At 42.1% G+C, this 20,580-nt stretch overlaps 1 protein-coding gene across 1 annotated transcript in view; it reads right to left on the bottom strand.

Annotated features, from left to right (window-relative positions):
* Positions 1-19,756, bottom strand: part of GALNT12 (polypeptide N-acetylgalactosaminyltransferase 12) — a 49,598-nt gene extending 29,842 nt beyond the window's left edge. The window contains exons 1-4 of the mRNA XM_074847913.1: positions 19,380-19,756; positions 6,490-6,659; positions 5,576-5,765; positions 2,122-2,307 (exon numbers count right to left, since the gene is read on the bottom strand). Coding sequence (XP_074704014.1) covers positions 2,122-2,307; positions 5,576-5,765; positions 6,490-6,659; positions 19,380-19,756 — 923 coding nt within the window. The remainder of the gene's footprint in view (positions 1-2,121; positions 2,308-5,575; positions 5,766-6,489; positions 6,660-19,379) is intronic.
* Positions 19,757-20,580: the final 824 nt, after the last annotated feature.

Consider the following 20,580-nt stretch of genomic DNA (forward strand, 5'->3'; position numbering starts at 1 on the left):
AACCAATGCAACAGCTAAAAAATACAATATATTTTTATTTTCCATTTTCTCAGTCTTTTCTGGATACAAAGTAACAGTCAGCCATTGATCTGTTATCATCAGGCCATTTGAATTTAACCTTGTAGTAAAAAATTGTATCAGAAACAAGCTCCAGAATGTATTAAAATAAAAATAACAATGAAATCAGAGAAGATAAACACTGTGTTAATTTTTGAAATCACAGTGTCTTTGTGACAATAAATGACTAGTCTCTTACCTTCACATAGTAGAACATAACTTTTTTGTGACAGAATTACATTAGTCAGCTCTGAAATTCGAAGTGCAGTATCCTTATATATTTCACTTAAGTAATAAGTAAACAAATATTTGTGCTTTAGTAACTAATAACTAAGTTTGGGAAAAAATTAAATCAGGGGTCAAGACCAGATCGTCATCAAAGACCACAAGACCCAGAGCAACAGCAGACTTAAGGGATGTACTTTCAGTAGGGTAATGTATGTACACATAAATAAACTTGTATTTATTCAATGTTGTTCCAAATTGTTTACAGTCTTAGAAAATTATTCTCTTTAAAGTGCCAAGCATATAATACTGGTTGGAACTAAATTCAGCTAACACTTTATGAATTTTGTTAAATTGCTGTTGAGGTAAATATTAACAAATGCTAGGTGCAGTGACCAGTTACTCTTAATCTGTCAAAACTAATTTTACCAGCCATCTTTTTGAAGCAACACTGTCTTACACTGTCATATATTGTTTCAAAGAATGGAATGAGATGAGGTGAGACAGAAGGAAAAAAACCAAACTCCATAACCAGTCAAACTCTTCTGTCTCACTCCAGGTCTCATCTTTCCAAAGACAGCTGCCAGTGACACCGCTCTTGGCACTGCTGCTTTCTCCAGACACTTGCTGAGCTCACAGTCCTCAGGCTACTGTGAAGCTTTATCCCTCATCGTTTTCCCCTTGGCACGCCAAAGACTATTATTTTTGTTGTGAAGAGGAAAAGCATCATATTTAAACTAAAGGCTTTAAAAACATTTACTCTATTTTGAAACTTTTTAAAATGAGAATGTGGACTAATATATGCTGAGAAGGGCTAAATTACTGTCTCGCTTTTCCCATTTAAAAAAAAAATATTCTTTCAGTTGAGGATAAGATCATTAATAATTGTGAAATACTGGGTATTATTATCCTGATAAGCGACCTAGAAAAGACTGAGAAAAATTAATCATCCTGTATCTGTTGCAGTCCATAAGGTAACAGATTATAAATAAAAGCAAGGACTAACAAAATCATGATGTTAAAAATGCCAAACAGCTGCTTCATTTCTTACAACACACTGCTGAAATACAGCAACTTCCACGTTGAACATAACAGACCTTCAACTGTCAGAAGTTTGTCTAGTGTCCATCTTCCAGATGCATTGTTTGTACTCTTACCTTCCCTCTCCTAAAAATACAGCATGTAGTGACAAATAATACCGACTGACTGCAACTTGTCTTGAAATAAAACGAAAATAAAACCCACAAGGAAGACATCCACATGAGCTCCTGTGAGTTAGCCCTTCATAGAAACTATGGTGGATAGAGCTGTATTATTTCATCCCAATAAAGAACTAGCAAACTGGTTCACCTTTGAAAACAGTGCGAGAAACCACCACTATCACTACAGCACAGATAAAGTCTTTGAAACTACTTTTGCTTTCTTACTGGTTGATAATTTTTTTTTTTTCTCTCCTTTTTTCATCATTGACCATGATACATTTTTTACAAAGTGGACCTCTTTGCTTTGCACAGAGGACATCCTTCAGTATTAGTTAATCAGTTACAACCTTTCTGTGTGCTGATAAGCGTCTGTGGGAGTCTGCCTGTAGGAGTCAAGAGACTACTTGTGCAATAAGGATTCCATATGGAAGATTACACAGAAATTTCAGCTTCTAGAGCAATATTTTTCCAGGAGCATAGTGAACAGGAGCTATTTTGGAAAAAAGGGGAACTAAACAAAACATGTAATTTTTAGTAATATGCTCATTTCTCAAATATTTTTCAGCACCTGGCACTTCCAAGTTAAATCAAAACCACTTGTAACATTCACAGTTTCATAAGATGCATAAAAATTAACCTGATCACATCGGTCTTGGACTTCCTCCGTTTTTGTTCTCTTTCAGGGGTACTATGCCAAGTGAAGACCAGCCTCCAGTCAAATCCGCCAATCTGTGGCTCACCAGCATTTCCCAAGTACTCAAATGTATTCCAGTCAATAACATCAATAACAGGGCAGACAACAGCTGATTCTTCTTCTGCAATCCTAGTATGTTTTTAAAAGAAGAGAGTGACTTCCATTAGAAACTTCTCTCAAAAACTAGAACTGTCAAGAACAGAGAACGCCTAACAGATACCAAACATGAAGCTTTGCTCCTTTTCAATTCATGCTGCAATACAAGGAGATAACAGCTACAAGAATAACCACTAATTTCCTCCTAAGGATGCATCGGGAGGATGCATCAGGATGGACTCCACTGTAGGCACCTGGCAAGCATCAGTCTTCCTGGACAGTGAAGTAAGGCATGTCAGATGGCTTGAGACAACAGCTTCAGCATCTGGCTTGGCTGCCATAGCCAGCATCACATTCTCAAGAAAAATGTCTATTTTGTTTTGTACAGGTAGCTGCATTCAAGATATCAAGGAAGCAGCATGATTGTATAGTTCTGCACAAATGAATAATAAACTAGCTAGCCTCTTGGCCCTTAGAGTCATGATTGTTCTTGCAACTGTGATCACCTGCAAAGTTATACTGAGCACTACAACTAACTCAAAAAGAAGCCATGAACTTAAAAAAAACATGCGGCATGGGAATTAGACCTCCAAGAATGAAACATACATGAAGGAAGTCCCCAGAGACTCTGACAATATAGGAGATAAAAAGGAGAAGCAAGGTAGTACTGCAGAATGACAAACCTATCAGCAAGGCTGATCTTAGTATGATAAAGATCTTAGCTATCTTTAGAATACATCAGTGCTGATGACATTTCTTGCATGTCTACTTCTGCAAAGAGATAAACTCTTTCCTCCCATTTCTCAACACTATGCAGGGTTTTCTGGATTCCTTTCCAAAAGCATTTGCCCTTACAAAAAGACAGTGGGATCCTCTGTCTTCACCTCAACTTCTGGAAAGGTCTCAGTACTAGGAGAGATCAGCTTCCAACATGCAAGCTCAAACTAAGGTCTTTCTGCTAAACCACTTTTTAGCAATCTTCTCTATACTAGTCTTAGACATCTCCTGTTAGTTCAGTGAAACAAAGTGACTTGATTAAGATGCTGGTACTTGTTTTAGCTCTGCATCTTCTGATTTACATATTCCAGAGGAGAAGGAAAACTGAATGTGTTACATTGCCAAACAAGAAAGACTTGTGACGTATCTGTCATTCAAGGGGAGCTAGTTCCTCATGGGATTATTAAGCTTAAAACCTCCAGGCTGACCAAGGGGCTCTGACTCTAAAATTAGAGCAGCTTGGGGTGGTTAAATGCAGCAGAGAACAGCAGCAGTTGCAAAGAAGTATTGTCTGAGCTGAAAAAGACTGCCTTAAGTATGAAATGGTCTCTTGCTGCTGGAGGGAAGATGTGACACAGCTGTTTCCTTCTTTATGATCTCCCATTGAAATACTGTTTGGTACAGTGCACGAAAGGACTTATAAAAATATTCCTATCTCTTGTCTCACTTGCATAACGCTTATGTACAAAGCAATGAAAATGGCATGTACACAGAGGAAATAATCCCAGTAAAACATAAAAATGCTTTGTTGCTCCTGTAAAAGGAAAAGGAGTAAAAACTAGGTAGCTGTCACAATTTCAGTTATGAAAAGAATCAGGTAAGTGAAAAGCCATCACCTTTAAATTAAGAATTAACTGGACGGTACAATCCTCAGGCAGCTTACAAATACAACTATGTTTGCACTACAAAACGCTAACACTGTTGTATTGCTCCCATACATCCGAGTCAAATATGCCATGCAAACATCCCCTCAGAGATATACGTCTGCATCTGCAGCAAGAGCGAAAATTCCAAGACACATCTAGGGCTAACTTTTTACAGGTGGTGATTTAAATTATCCTAATCCTTCCTCAAGATTGCCATCTAGTGGTTTGCTAAAGTAGTGAAGAAATTACAGACTCGTCTCCACAGTTATGTACTGTTCTTCAGAGGACAGTCGTTAAAACCAGGCTTACTCTTTGTTTTTTATCCCTTTTCCTTTCTTCATGCTATCTATACTGTTCATAGTTAACCCACAGCTATCTGGAATACACTCAGTGTGACATTTATAAACAAGTTAAATATGACAATTTTGAGAAAAAAAAATATTATTCCAGATGCAATTTCAAATGGACATAGGGAGTTTGAGAATGCAAGTTCCAGTAGGAATCAGGAAGACTTGCACACCTTAAGACAGCATGTGCTTTTGGAAATCTCTCTCCAGTTTGCATAGGGCTGTTTTTTTCCAGTCCTTCTCTGAAGTCTACAGTACCTGGTGGGAATCTTTATAGGATGCAAATCAAACCACTGACCTTGAAGAAAAGATTTTTTTTTTTTTAAATTATGTTTTAAAGAGAGCTGGTTTTCTATATACAATATCTAGAAGGTCTGATTCAGGTACTGAATACTGATACCAGTATCTGCTAATGCCATCCAAGGGGGTAAAGATGTAACCTGTCAGCAAGAGGGGCAAAAGCAATACAGCCTCGTGCATGTGATGCAGGGGCAGTAGGGTGCTGCGGTGAGGTGTACCAGTGGCTAAACCAAAACCAGAAAAGTGCATGTGTAGCTGCTGACTACATGTGGGTGAGGCTTCAAGAATATCATAAATATTCTAAGTTGTAACAGAGAGCTAGAATTCTGTCTTTTAAGGCTTTTTGTTGGGGCTTTTTGGAGTTTCTTTGTTTTGATTTTGGTTTTGGGTTTTTTTTAATTAATGTAAGATTTCTGAACTGCCCAGCAAATCTGCAGTATAGACAAAAAACTACATAGCTGTAAAGTACAGTGTCCCAAGACAGATGGTGTCCAAGTAAAAGTGTTGACATAACATTAACTCCTTCCTATCCTACCCTGTGATGCTTTATATCAGAACCAGTTTGGAAAGATGGATTCACTCAGGCCTAGGAAGAGAGTTTATTGACTTCTATTCCAATCTGCTTATATGCATGTTGCCCTGCAACAGGGGATATGTCTCAGGGCACGCATCTTTCCAGACCTTCTTCTCATCCACCACCCAGGCTGATAGAAGCAGACACCTTTCCCAAGGTAGTCTGAAAGCTAGGGGAGGATTTCTCCTCCTGAAAACAAAACTTTCTGTTCTCTGAAGAAAAAGAGCAGCCTGGTCCTCAGGAGAAAACACAAATCTACCTCCTCATCTTCCACACTTCTATTCACTACCCCACTGCCAGGAGACAAACGCTCACAGTGCCCCAGGCACCAGACTGCAGTAACCTTCGGTAAATATCTGCAAAGAGTCATTTTTCCACTGCAGAAGTGTCTCTTCTTCTGCAACGGGAAAGAAAACCAGCCCAGAGCACAACATCACCTTGCCAGCAGCGGCTCCAGCCAGCCCTCATGGCATTCACAGTGGCAGTCCAGGAACGTCAGGATGTCTCCTTTCGCCACGGACGCCCCCAACAGCCGGGCTCGAACCAGCCCCTCTCGCTTATTTGCACGGATAAGACGCACCTTGCGTAAGCCAGCCACATAGTTTTCCAAAGACTCCTTCAAATGTTCTGTAACAAAGAAATGAAGAAAGAATATAGTTCTGGAACAATTGGTTTATGCCATGCTACAGAAAGCTCTTTTTTCAGTAGCATATTACTTATAGCAGTGCCTTAAAGACACCTGAATTTGGAACTCTGATTCTGCTATACTGCCTCTGTTAAGAAAGAACAAGGAAAAAGCACAGAACTTGGATGGACACAAATCACAGTTACTTTCAAGAAACTGAATGCTTCATATTTGCCTCTGCAATTAGTCTCCAAACTGTTAAGTGCCTCTCACATGCTACGTAAAACCTGTTCCATGTAAAAGTTTTATTCTTAACACAATTCATGTGTGGTGGAAAACACCAGTGTTGACTTTCTGTCACATAATTTAAGTGAAAACAGATAACCAGGTAGCTCTCGCTATACTAAACACCAGGACAACCCTGGAGCAATTGGAACTTGCTCGCTCAAATTAGGAAACCTGAAATGCTCTGTACCAGACTGTGGGTTATCCTTACATGCAAGCACTCATGTTACAACACAACAAACGTGCTTCCCCATTCTAAACCAAATTTGGTGCACAGGACAAATTTTTCACTGGCACACTACAAGAAAAAGTATTTTCCAATTAGATACCTATGTTGTACAAATTTATGGTATGTTACCCAAACAGCATATCTTTTCCTCCCGTGGACTGGCTGACCATAAAAGCCCATCAATCAACATTATTTAGACTTCTTCTTCCTACCTTTGTCACTGTAATCATCCACAAGGATAATTTCTTCCAAAAGTATATCTGGGGATGTCTCAAGAACACTATGAACAGTTCGCAGAAGTGTTGACCAAGCCTCATTATAAAAAGCTATCACAACAGAGGTTTTCGGCAGGCTGTAATAATCATACTTCTTCTCTCTGCACCTGTAAGGGAATGGATTACATTTAGTACAAGTGCAAAAGCATTTGTTAACTTTCAGAAAACTAGTCTCGAATGAAGATTTTGTATGCTCTTTACTAACTGTAAGCAAGAACATATAAAGGATCTTAAAAGAACTCTATGTACATGGAAAAGTCATGCAAACACTTTCAGGAAGTTGGTCTTCTAGAAGTCCCATTTCTACAGCAGCATTTTGACCAAAATTCTGTAACCCCCCAAAATGTCTAAAACCAAAAATAACAGGAGGTATTCTGGGCTGGTACCTGTGCAGTAGCTGTCTTTGCACAGTATCACCTTAAGTACAAGAACGAGCAATGGTCGAAACGTGACTCAGATTACCAAAAGAAAAAAAACAAACAAACCCTAAGTGCCATAAAAACAGTAGCATAAATTACTGATAACTTGTGTTTTGGAAAATAAAACAAGTGTTAGACAGTAAAAATATAACTGTGAAGGAACAGCAACATATAAAGAGAAAAAAATACCAGCAACAGAACTGAGACGTAAGTGTACTGAAGTAGAATTTGGTTAGACTACAGAACTGCCAAGATATAATAGTGAAATCCGCAAAAAACACAGACAGACATAGAAATGCATGTTCTGGCTCTATGGAGAGCCAGGAAGTTTGCAAACCTTCGGATTAAGCTCCAGAATGTATTTCCTATAAATATATACATGAACTTCCCTAAATGAACATAAGGATGCCAAGAAACTTACAGCTGAGCCAAATGTGTAAATTGTTAGATTCCCCTGGTCTGAAAGAATTTAAAAATAATGATGGTATTTATTACCATTTCTCCCCTCTTCTTAGAGCATTCTGTATGAGCAGTTTTGTTAAAAACCAACAGAAATGGTTTAGAGATGTTTGAATTTTTTTATGCCTCCAGCTTACCGCCTGGAGTCACACGGAGCTTGTAAGGGGCAGAAGGACATACTTCAGCTTCTGTAGACTGCTAGGTCACAATAGATATCGAAACAGGTAGGACATCCCTCCTACCAAAACAGAACAGCAGTGAGTCATCCAAAACCTATGCTACAAGGGAGCTGAAGAGGGAAACCAGAACTGATCAGCAGAAAACGTGGCAGCAAAATCCCTTAGGTCAATTTAGGGGAACCAAAATTCCCCAAAACACCCAGAAAATGACATTAAAAGAAAACTGCTTATCTATAGCACATGGAGAATATATTTACTATTTAATGCTGCTGTGTTTGCAATAAAAGAAGACTTCTAGGCTTCTTTAAAGAGCAGGCAATATCTATTAAGATCTGTGGTACAGAAAGGGAAAAAAAAGTCTGAATCTGAATATTTCTAAAATTAAAATTCTTATGGGAAAAAAAAAAAAAGTCTGTAGAGTACTTTCATAATAAATACCTGAAAATGAGGAAGCAATGAGGGGGAATGACACTTGGGCAGAGGCTGCACACAGAAGGCTGCTTCTCAAACATGAAACGAATGCTGTGCAACAACACTCATTGTATATGATGCATATGCATGCATACACACATGCAGATATACACAGACAGGTACATACACTTACACAGTGAAACACAAAAATGCCCGTCCCTCCAGGCTGTAGCTTGTCCTGAGGCAAACGCATTCACACAGAGAACTGCCTCACACCAGTGGCTGGTGACAGAAGTGATTTGTTTTGCCAAATGTTCATGCATTAACACATGAAAAAGGAGTGACATTTTAATTAACTTTTTTCTTAAAAAAAAACACAGAAGAACTTACTGTATGAATCCAATTTTAGAAATACATATTTACTTTAGCCTGTTGAAAAACATTTATGCTCAGTACTGCTAGGAAAAGATTCTTCTTATATATCACAGTCACTTGTACCAGGTAATTTCAGTTCATTTCTTGATGGAAATGGGATCTTTACCTACCCACTTCAGAAAACTGAAAAAAGAAACAAATAGAAAACCTCCAGGAAAGTTTTCTCTGGAAAATATGTCAGAACGATTCACAGAATAATAATGTTATGTTCCATTATTTTAAAAAGAAAATCCAAAAGGTCTAAAGAAGCTTATAAGCCTAATTATAGATTAAAGACTTCAATGGATTTGCCTGAAAATTACATGCTGGAGACTGAAAACATAATTTGGCACAGAGCAAGGCAATCCCCAGACTGTTTGTGATTCACTGTGCATTGCCGCCTTCTTCATTGAGCATACTCTACTCTGTGGAAAAAGGTCAGCCTCCTACGGGACATACCACAGTACACGTTTCTTAGGTTTCTGAAGTCAAGAAAAAGGCCAAAACTAAAAAGGGTGTTTTATTTACTAGCTCTGTGGTGGAAGGCAGCATGCAAGTGCATAGAAGTGACTCACCATGGCGGCAGGGCAGCTGCCCCTTATCTTTCTGTACTGAAAGAAATTTCAAAGAGTTTTGCTAAGTCTTAAAAAATAATCCCATTGGGGAGTTAACAAACCCAAAACATTTAAATGCTGGAAAAATAATAGTGTAAGAACATCTTTTTCAAAAGAATGAATCCCTGAAATGGAAATGCTTAGAAGTGTTGTTGAATAACAATTAAGTGGCATGCATATGAATGCTTAACATTACCACTTCACAAGTTATACAAGCTTCAAAAAACCACTACAATTATGAAACCTGACTTAAAGACTAGTGGTCATAACTCAGTTTTTCCATTTCCCAACTTCTATTTGCAACAGAATCACTTTAGCAGTGCATCTTCTGTATTCACCTTTGCAAACTTCAGGATGTATTTTTATTCTCCATGTGTCAGCCAAGTATCCAAGCTCCTACTTTCCAAGTGAATCATTTCACTCCTACTTTGGGTTATTCAGAAAAACAAATGCGTATCAGTTACAATATGTCATTAAAATGACAGGGAGGGTACAAACTAGTGACAGCAGTCCCAAAATATGTTTTTGCAGATACTGGAAATGTATATTTATACTGCCTATACTGCAAGCTGCTTTTGGCTTCTGACTAAAGCACTCTTTAATGCCACCCTCAAATGCGTAACACTGTCCTTTCCCAATATAGGGGATCACGTTAAGACAGGATTAATTGCATCTCACATTAGCCATCTAAAAGATAGGTGCTATCTTTGAGCTAACTGTCTGGACTCTACATGTCCGTAAAGACAGATCCAGAAGGCAATTTACCTCACCCTCCTTAAGCCATTTATCTAGCACAGATAAACAGTGGGCCCCCATCTCCCCCTTGTCCATAGAGCAGACACTTAACTTTTCTGCGGCTGAAGTTAAACAACAGAAAACTACCTACAGTCCCTACTATTGACTGCCTGATACATCACCTTGAACCTAGTCATCATAACTACCAAACAGTTTGTAAAAACATAACACAGACACAAGAAAATGAGTTGCCTGTAAATGTGACATTTCCAAGCATGGACAATAAATGCAGAAGCACTGTCATTTCAAGTCATATCACAGAACCATAGAACGGTTTGGGTTGGAAGCGACCTTAAAGATCATCTAGTTCCAACCCTCCTGCCATGAGCAGGGACACCTTCCACTAGATCAGGTTGCTCATAGCCCCGTCCAACCTGGCCTTGAACATTTCCAGGGAGGGGGCAGCCACAGCCTCTCTGGGCAACCTGTTCCACTGTCTCACCACCCTCACAGGAAAGAATTTCCTCCTTCTATCTAATCTAAATCTACCCTCTTTCAGTTTAAAAACGTTACCCCTTGTCCTATCACTACACTCCCTGGTGAAGAGTCCTTTCCCCATCTTTCCCCTTTCTAGACGGGAGAAGAGAGAGAATAATGCTGGTAGGTACCTGAACACAGACTTAAATCCACGTTCACTACACACCATCTTTTCTGGATCTTTCACTACAGCATCTACTCAAACATTTAACTCCACAGAATGGAAACTGAAGCAAAGCATGTAAAAGTGTATCATCACACATCCACATTCCTGTGGGTTTTTCATTTCACCTTTTTACGTGACATTTGCAAGTCACAGTCTAACCAAGACTATACAGCTGACCAGTTTAATAATTTAATACTGAAATCTGCTAAACTACAAAGTCTTCTCTTAACAAGCTTTACAATAGGTTATTTATTCGAAACTAAGGAGACATCAGTCAGGAAATGCCTAAACAAAATTAAATGGTCTATTTGGAGAACATTTGTGTCAATTAATGTAATCACTCAATTTATTTCATTGTAAGGAGCTGTTTCTCTTAGAGATGCCTATCTATACACAGGGAGAGAGAGCATGAATGTGTGCACACTGGGCATGCTGCCATGAGTTAATTAGCAATGGTTGCTGACATACTTTTATGTAAGACTTTTACCACAACTGCAACAATGATACGGCAAGGGAAAATACATTTTTAATCTCCAAATTCAATGTTCTGTATGCATATCATATTTTCAGAAAAAATATGAAATGTTCTGTGAGTTTTCAAAGATTTGTTAAGAATACAATCTGTCCGTAAGTTATTTAATGCTTTCTAAAGGTATACTACGTAAGTTTTGCTTTTGAAGTTCCAATGTGAATGCCCAAGAATACAGGCAAGTTCAAGATTGCATAGCTTCTCTCAAGAAGTTCAAAACAGCACATGTCACTGCTGTATCTGATTTAATATGATTTATGTGACTACGGTACGTGACATTGCCATATATGCACCATCATACTGTCACCTAGCAAACACTGTTAGGGTCCTACTTCAGGCTGGGTTTCACACAGTGGGTTAAGAACCAGGCTTGCTGGGTTGGTTACGGTGGGCTGTGGACACACTGACTCACAACACAACCTCCTTTTCTCTTCCTAATTTGAACTGAGTTAAGACATTGAATTAAACAGCAGACACCCTTTTAGTACGGAATGTGATCAAATGCGGCGTTTTGTAGGCTATAAGTAAATACGGCCGATCTGGATGAATGGCAGCAGCCATGGGTGTCTCAATCTAGTTTTACCTTCTCCACTCCCACCCCATAAATGGCAGAGGCAGCAATGTGGACTCAGGAGTCTGCCAGGTACCTTCACCCAAGAGAAAACACCTCCTTCTCCCACCCTCCCAAAGCACAGGACACAGATGTGCTGGGGTTCTCTTCTCCCCCCTTTTCTACTTCTCCCTTTCCTCTGGCTCCCAGCAGCAGCTCAGGGTTCAGCAGGTCCACCCATGAGCACCCCAAGCTCAGCAGCACGACACAGGTCACAGGGCTGGTTTCTGAGCCACCCTGCAGAGTTACCAAGGCCACGTTACCTACTCCAGACTGAACGTGTGTTTGAACAGCTGCTCCTCACCCCTCCTTGGGGGAGGGCAACCTATAGATGAAATCCAGCATGTGAGCCAAAAGCAACGCAGCCCTATTACCTCAAAACCCGGGATACAGAGTTGCGACGTTTGCAGTGGAATTAAAGGATATGATAAATCAGGTTATTCTTACCTCCTCCAAATGCAACCCAACTTTCAATACTAATTTATTTTCTCACATAGAACTACCTTGAACCGTCAGTTCCGTTAAAAAAAAAAAGTCTTATCGGAGCATGGAAAGGCTGCACCTGGTTTTGCACACCGACATACCCCATGTGTGTTCGGATATTACAGAAAAAGGTGCTGACGTTTACGGAAGGTGTGTCTTGGTCCGATTACCAAAGCAGATAGCAACAAGGTGCTGATAACTGCCAGAATGGCCGAATTATCTGGGGCAAGGCTGAAACACGTAAGCAGCATGAGTTAAAGTGATGCTGGCCCACACTTCCCCACCACCCAGTCCCAGCCCAGCAGCCTGGGTAAATGCTCCCTAAATTGCATCTGCTGAAACAAACCACATTAGGAGAGAGCCCCCCCAGTACAGTCTACGACACTGTGATATGATCAAGTCTCTGAAACAGAGGCTAGCTAGATTGTGAAATAGTTTTCCAGATTATTTGATGTTTTAAAAACCAATTCTGCCAGTGACAATAAGGTCATGACAAGATAGACTGCCAAACATCATTTTAAGATTTCAGATAATAAAGAACTGTGCTGGCTAGTATAAACATTGTGAGAAGCAAGGAAGAAAGCTGAGAAGTCTGAAATAGAAAAGAATACTTGCCAAGAAGTTTGGGGAAAAGAAAGAAAAGCAAATCTGTTCAAGACAGATTAAAAATACATTAAGAAAAAAATGTCTAGAAAGCCCACCTATGAGGGTGGACTAAACCTATATCCTAAAATTCAAAAATTCAAGAAATCCATAGATTGTCCTAATTCCAAATTGTTAGAAAAGGCAATAGAAGCTCCTACCTAGCCCAGATTCCAGATGTGCAGATGAGAAAGCATTTCTGCATGTGTCCATGGGGAAAAAACAATGCATTTTTATTTTATTTTGCCGATTTGAAACAGTGGTTTCATTTTCCTCAAATGGCTACCTGTGTTTGGAATTTTCTTCCAATGTAGTGAGATACACTTAACACCTGCACAGAGCCATATGATCTCCTACACCTACATTCAGAAACTTACTTTGATGCGAGTAATTTGATTCAGGACAAGAAAAATATTTTGCAAAGTAATACAATAACTGAAAGAAGTTATTGTAACCATCACTAATAGCAGGGTGTGGATGCACCTGATCCTTACAATTGTAAAAGCACTGTTTGAATGAAGAAAAAAAATAATCATAATTTGTGGTTACTATCACTGATCTGGGAACTTTCTCAGGTTAAAAATCAAATCAACCAAAACCAAACACTCATCTAGACATCAGAGTAAGCTGAGGATCTCTATCAGAAGGTGCAAAGAAAAATGGTCCAAAAATAATCATGTGGGCTCTTCTGGGAAACATTTGCAGGTGACTATTACATGCAAGCATAATGACAAAGAAAACTGACAGATTTTTTCAGAAGATAGGAAGCAAAAATAGTAAAATATCCTAAATATCAAAGCGCTTGTGGAAGCATTGCTGTATTTTGTACTGCCATAAACTGCAAGCCTGCTTATTTAAAACAAATAAAACAAGCAAAAATGATGCAGATTTATTACTCCCCCACTTAACTGTACGAAGTAGGAATGAGATGTCCCAGAGACACACTGCTCTGCAGGTCTAAAGCCTGTTTATAAATGCAAGGAATCCCATCAACTAACAATACAGTAATGACTAAAAGGTATTATGATTAATGTAGTTATTAGTAACCAATTATCCATTCCAGAAAAGCTCAGAAAACAAACAACAAACCCAACCTCAAACCAGTGACCATAATGTCACAAAACTACTAAATCAAATACACCTAAGAGTGTTTTAAGCAAAACATCTGCTCATAGGAAGAAGAGTGTTGTGTCTTGTGGACTCTGAACGTAAAGCACGGGAATACCGACACCAAAGCAAGGCCTGGGCATGGAGCGTGCCATCAGCTGCATGCTCAGAGTGAAGGGATGCACCCACAAGGTCAAGCCATTGCAAATAAGCTCTCCAAAGAGTTCAGTTTCCCTATAGGCGCTGCAAAAAAAGTCACTGCAGTTACTTCACCTTGAGATAACAGATGAAGGAGAAACTCCAGGGCATAGTCAGGCGGTTGTGGTGGGCTGAGGAGGAAACACCCGGCTGCCGTGCCATTTCCTGGAAGGGCATCAGGTTAAAACTCCTGGCAGGAGCAGAACACCCATCAAAATCAGATGCTGCGACTTTTTTTGGAGTAGAAGAGGGACCAAAACCTAGTCTTGAGGATTATTCTGTGAATTTGCTGGCAAGATACTATCAGATGAGCAGTCTACATAATTTGGTATTTAAAACCTAGTAAACAAAACAAACCATGGTAACAAGTAAGACTGTAAGACAATCACCTTCAAATCTGGGAACAGACAGGAAAAGCAGTTTTGAAAGTTGGAAAAAATCTTAGCACAAGATTGCTATGCTAAACTCAAAGACAGTATCCCAAAAAAATAAATAATATTATAGGCATAAATGATGGTGACAGAGGAATTTCAGTGTTTGTGTATATCTATCTATACATAGATACTAATATACATACATATAAAAACATACATATATAAAAAAGCGCTCTCTCCAAAACATAGAAAATTATCTAGAATTAAAGAACAAACCTCTAAGACTATTTTTATAGCTGCTAATTATTATGCAGACCATATTCAATATTTGGGGGGCTTTTGTGGCTACTCAAAAGCATTTGCCAGGTAAGGAATGACAGGAAAGACAAACCCATTTGCTTGCAAGCACAAGTGAAATGAGGCCCAAGGGCTGATTCAGGCTTCTACCATGAAAGAGACAACACAAAACGCTGAGTCGGCACAAAAGTGCCCATCCCTGCCTTGCTCCTTTTGTAACAAGAGTCAGCCAAAAGAAAGCTGGTGTGATTTTACAGAAACCATCCCCGAAATAAATGTGCAATGCGCCCCTACTGTGAGAAACATAGAAAGAAAATAAAAGAAGGTAGAATGTCTAAAATCAGGAAAAATTTTTGAGAACAGTCCTCAATCTAAAAGAATCCATGCAGAAAAACTGGAAATGCATTTCTTACACACCATAATAGTCTGTAAAAGCTGTCTAAAAGACCCTATCCATTGTCTGCCTAATCCCGCAGTCCTGTAAAATGAGTACATGATGAGAAGCCCCACAGGACAGGATGTGGCCCTGCTGCTGCACAGCACGAAGGCAGAGCAGCAGCAGCCAAAATGCACAGCCCAGGCCATCAGCCCCAACACAGCTCTCAGTAGGTCAATATCTGACAGAGGATGCTTGCTTCTTTTAAACCTGCTATAATGGTTGCTTCCCATATGTGTATAAACTCAAGAAATAAAGGATAAACACTGGGAAGACAACCTGGGCCATCTAGACAACTTTATGATTGGGGGAAAAAAAATTCTCTGTGGCAATGATGTAGCCTTGAAAGTGGTAGCCAGAGAGGCTGTTGAATCTCCATCCTTGGACACTTTCCAAATTTGACTAGACAAGGATGGCCTTCAGCAACACGCTCTAACACTGAAGTTGCCCTGCTTCAAGCAAGAGATTGGACTAGACACCCCAGAGGTTCCTTCCAACCTTCATCTTCTCTGACCCTATGGCATGTTTCACTTCGAGCTTTGTACAAACTGTATCACCATTTAGTAATTTCATTTTTATGCATAATATTTTATAAAAAGAACATTCTTAATAGTTTATGTATATATGTTTGTTTATATGTTTAAATATATATATGTACACATATAGGTACAATTATATGCATACACACACAGAGACAATTCTAGCCATCAATAAAACTAAAAAGTTTCTGTGTGATGAAACACGTTATTATCAGCTGCTGACCTCAAGCGCAGACAGTTAAAGGAAGCAGAAACTGTCTAAAGGAAATCATACAAATTGTGAAGTTCTCCAGGTCTGTGTTTCAGTAGAAATGGTATCAGTTCTGAGAAAAACACCTTACAGTGGTCTCTGAGAACAAGGAGGAATAAAGGTCTTCTGAATGTTTACATTAGCAGGAATATATTAGTAGGAGAAACACCTAAAGTTGAAGAAACTTTATAATAAAGTAAATAACATCTGTATAGGATTCATAATCAAATATCATCAACCAATACATTATATGGGGAGCATTCTCAATCAAACTATTATTCTTCTTCTCTTCCTGCACAGTATTTACCAGACACAGGTATTAGCAAATAACTACTGTCACATTTCTGGTCTGATAGCAGGTACAGGATGTACAAAACATAGCACTGAGAAAAATTTTTTGTCATCAGTTTCTGATAAAGCAACACCTTGTATACATAATTTTGCAGACCAGGTTTAAAGGCTTACTGGTTTGGATATTCTCAATCTTACTAGCAAAATTCTAGTTTTCACTAGATTCATGTTTGTGATTTTCACAATTCACACCCAGAGTGAGTTCACTGATGAATGTGGGAGGGCATGAAGGTTAAAAGAAGCAGTGGGGCATCCAGGTGGTGGGGATGTTGTCTACCTTTATTGCCCTTTCTTTCCTCCTCCTGTTTTCCTAGGATCTAAAATTTCCAGTCTCACCTCCGCACACATAAGAATATGCTGAAACAGACCAAAAGCTCATAGCCCAGAATAAAGTCTCCAAGCATAGTATCTGTTAGTATCTCATGAACACTTGATGTCAGTTTTCCAGTAGATGAAATTCCTTATACTTTACAGTAAATGGATTTTTGGAACCAGGAAGCGGCAGAATTTTTGCTATTCACTTCATGTGTTGGCCTAGTATTGCAGCGGCTCAGCAAGAGACACCCTCTCAGTAGACTGTCTGTCTTTCAGGCTGAAGAGCTGTAAATTAATTAGTCACTTCTGTATGGAATCCATGCTGCAAGTTGAACAGCATTGGGTCCAACAGATTTCTGTGGAACTACCAGTGACCCTCCACTACTTTAAAAAAAAAAAAAAAAAAAAGAGAGAGAAAACAAGTGCTTCCCAGTTTTTATTCAGTTATTGATAAATGCAAGAAATTTCCACCTTATTTCACAGCTGTTTATGGAACTCAGCAAAAGCCTCTGGAAATAACACCACACCTGCTTATCCGTATAATTATAACCTTCAAAGAACTCCAATAGGTTTGTGAGACACGTCATACTTGACAAAGGCCAAGTTGACTCTTTCTCAACAGATCATACCTACCTATTTGCTACTAATTCTTTCCCTTACCACAGTTTGTAAATAATATGCCTGGAAGAGATCCAAGGCTTGCCAGCACACAGTTCCCTGGTTCTCCTCTGAGACTCCACTAAAAAAAAAAAAATGGTCTCTTTGTCACCTTCTGGTCCTCAGGTACCAAAACTGTTTCATTGATCACATGTAAAAATTCAGCCTTTGCATCATCTTTGTGGACAGCTGAAGTTTAGTTAAAGTGTACCATTACTACTTATTTCCTACCACTGTAGCCTCACCCAAAGATCATGAATGGTCAAGCATTACCAACCTTAAAATAAAGAAACTAAACCATATTTTTCCTAGACTTGACTTTTCAACCTATATAGGCCCTACATTGTTTTGGTTTTTTTTTAATTTGTTGCGTGAGCTGGACAGATGTTCTGTGATATTTCTGCCATAATTGAGATTTAGCTGTGTGAAAAGACATGAAGGATCTGCCAGCAGATTCTACAACGGTACAACACAGCCTCATCCTCAGAAAGCAATTATCTCTGAGATTATGTCATTGATGCCTTGCAATCCTTTTGGTCTGGATACATTTTGTCATTTCAAACATACAACTATTCAAATGAAAAAGGATGTACCATTGTAGCAAAATCCATCTGCCCACTTATTTTCATTTCAAGAATCTTTCTCCCATCTATAACGTCCTCTGCTCAACAACTGTGATCTTCCATTTCCTCCAACATCCTGTCTGAAAGAAATGGCAGGAGTCCAGAATAATTAATTGAAATGATTTAAATTCTTTCTGTAGAAATGCAACTAAAAAGGTCCTTTTTAACCTATGGTCTATAGCCTGTTTCTAAGAGGGGAATAAAAGGTAACCAAGAAAAACAAGCCTACTGTCATGCTTAAATTTACAGTAAAAAGATCATGAGCTTGCATTGCAATTTTTTAGGAGCTATCATAGGATTCATGTTTTAGATACAGCATTTATAAGCAGAGTTGGGTGAACCATGGGACAGGACACACTGATGTGAACACATGTCAGAGACAGAGCCCTGTTTTTTCCACAGCTCTTTGCTACCATACCACACAAACCTGTTGCGACGAAATAAACTGGCTGAAGCCAAGCTCAAGTGAAACAGAGGAGAGGACTCGGCCAGTAGCAGCCATGGCTCTGCCCCGACCCCTCTGGCCGAAGGCACATACCCATTCCTCTCACCAGCCGGCTGCTCACTTACAGGACAGCCCGTGCGGAGGTGAACCCCTCCGCTAAACTGAGTATTTGCATTAGGCCAGAACTGACCATACAGCCCGATCCGCTGCGCAGCACTGACTTCACAACTGTGCCGAACTGTTGCCTGTAAAGTGCAATCATCTCATCAAACAGGATCTAACCCTTAGTTTACAACTGCTTATGTCATCATCCGGCATTAGTGTTATAAATGTAAATGTGATTTGTAAATGTAAATTGTCCCTGCAACCAAGTATCCAGGATCAAGCAAAGTCCCAGTTTAGAAGAACATTATGCACCTCTGTGAGCATCTCTACAAAGCTCCTGGTAAATCTGATGATGAAATAATCTGCTTTATACTGTGTGGTGTAAGACATTTGAATACTACACAAGGCTGGGAAGCGTTAACATTTGTAAACCTGGGAGCAACTGGAAGAGTATACTGCTGCCTACGGTGACCTACCCAGCAGACAGGAGAAGCACAGGAGAAGCACGGCAGCGTCCCCTGCCCAAGGGCTCCAACCCCACTGCTGGGGCTACCAGGGGAAAACACTCTCTCTTGAGCTGCACAGGCACCACCAACACGCAACTGCCTCTACCTTGGCAGAAGGGCGGGAGCCAGGCAAAATCCGCGACTGGTTTAACTTAGTGGGCAAACGCTGTGACTCGAAAGCGGTTGCAGAGGGGGTGAAGAAAGGAGAACGTTTTAAAAGCCCCCGCGTTTCGGAGCGAGATGCAGCCGAGACACGGTGACCCCGCGCTGACCGCTGCCACCAAACGCTCCTCTGCCTGGCAGAGCTGCTCCGGTGGAGCCGCACCGGGGCGGGCGCGGCCCCTCCGCCGCCGCCCCCACCTGCCCCCGGGTCACCGGGCGGCGGAGCCCGGCGGGGCGGGACGGAGCGGGGCGGCGGGTACTCACAGCGGGTGCCAGCGCTCGGGCAGGCGGCGGTGCAGGGAGATGCGGTCGCTCAAGTAGGTGTTGATCTGGTGCCGGCGGACGCTCTCCTCCTGGAGCCGCTTCTCGGCCGGGCTCAGCTCCAGCCGCACCGCCCGGCCCAGCTCGCCCAGCGCCCCCGGGTCCAGGGCCGGCTTCGTGTACACCGGCTTCCGCAGCAGCTCGGCGGCGGCGGGCGGCGGCGGCGGGGCGCGGCGGGCGGCGTGGCGGGGCGGCGGGCCGTGCCGCCAGGCGAGGAAGCCGACGGCGGCCAGCAGCCCCAGGGCCAGCAGCGCGCCCCCGCCCCGGCAGCCCCGGCCCCGCTTGCCCCAGCACATCCCGCGGCCGAGGCGGCCGGCCATACCGAGCAGGCGGCGGGGCCGCGGAGATGGGGGCGCCTCTCCCGGACACGGACACGGGTACAGGCACGCCTCCGCCCCGGGCGGACTCGGCGAAGTTCTCACGGACCTGCCCACGCCGCGCTGCCCCCGCCAGGAAACCCGCCCGGCTCCTCCGCCGGCGGCTCCGCCCTCCGCCCTCCCCGCCCCGCCGCCGGCCAGCCCCGAGGGGCGCGGCGCGGAAGAGCGGCGGGCGGGGGGGCTGCGCGGGGCGGGGAGCGGCTCCCGCCGGCGCCCCCGGGCAGGGGGGAGCGTCCCGCCTGCCAGCGAGGGGGGACCGCGCCCCGGCCGGCTCCCCGGGAGCGGTGCTCTGGGGTTTCGCGGTGCTCGGCGGGCTGCTCGGCCCCGGGGGCCCCAGCAGCCCCGGGGGAGGCACCCGGCTCCCGCTCGCTGCGGGCTCTCAGTGGGGACGCAACTGGTGGAGCCGGTCATGGTCCTGACCCAGCCCCGGGACCTTGCCCCTCCGGTCCCGGGGCTGGGAGGGAGCGGAGAAGGGCCAGCCCGGTGCCTCTGGGCCATGCACTACTGTGATGTGGGGGGGAGGCACGTCCCCGTCGTACAGTTGCTCTTACCCTTCGAGGAGGAGGAGGTGATCTGGTCAGCCTGAAGCTCGAGGGAGCTTCGTGAGCGCTGGTAGCTGTGTGGCCGACACGCAGGGGTACCCCCAGGCGAGGGAGGGTTCGGCTGACACAGGGCTGGCACGGCCACGGCTAGCTGCTTTGGTCATTGGAGATGACGGGGACGGCCCCAAGGCTTGCTGTCTCCCGACAGAGGTAGCCAGGGCTGCC

This window comes from Strix aluco, chromosome 1 (genome assembly GCF_031877795.1).
Source record: "Strix aluco isolate bStrAlu1 chromosome 1, bStrAlu1.hap1, whole genome shotgun sequence".
Taxonomy (NCBI): Eukaryota; Metazoa; Chordata; class Aves; order Strigiformes; family Strigidae; genus Strix; species Strix aluco.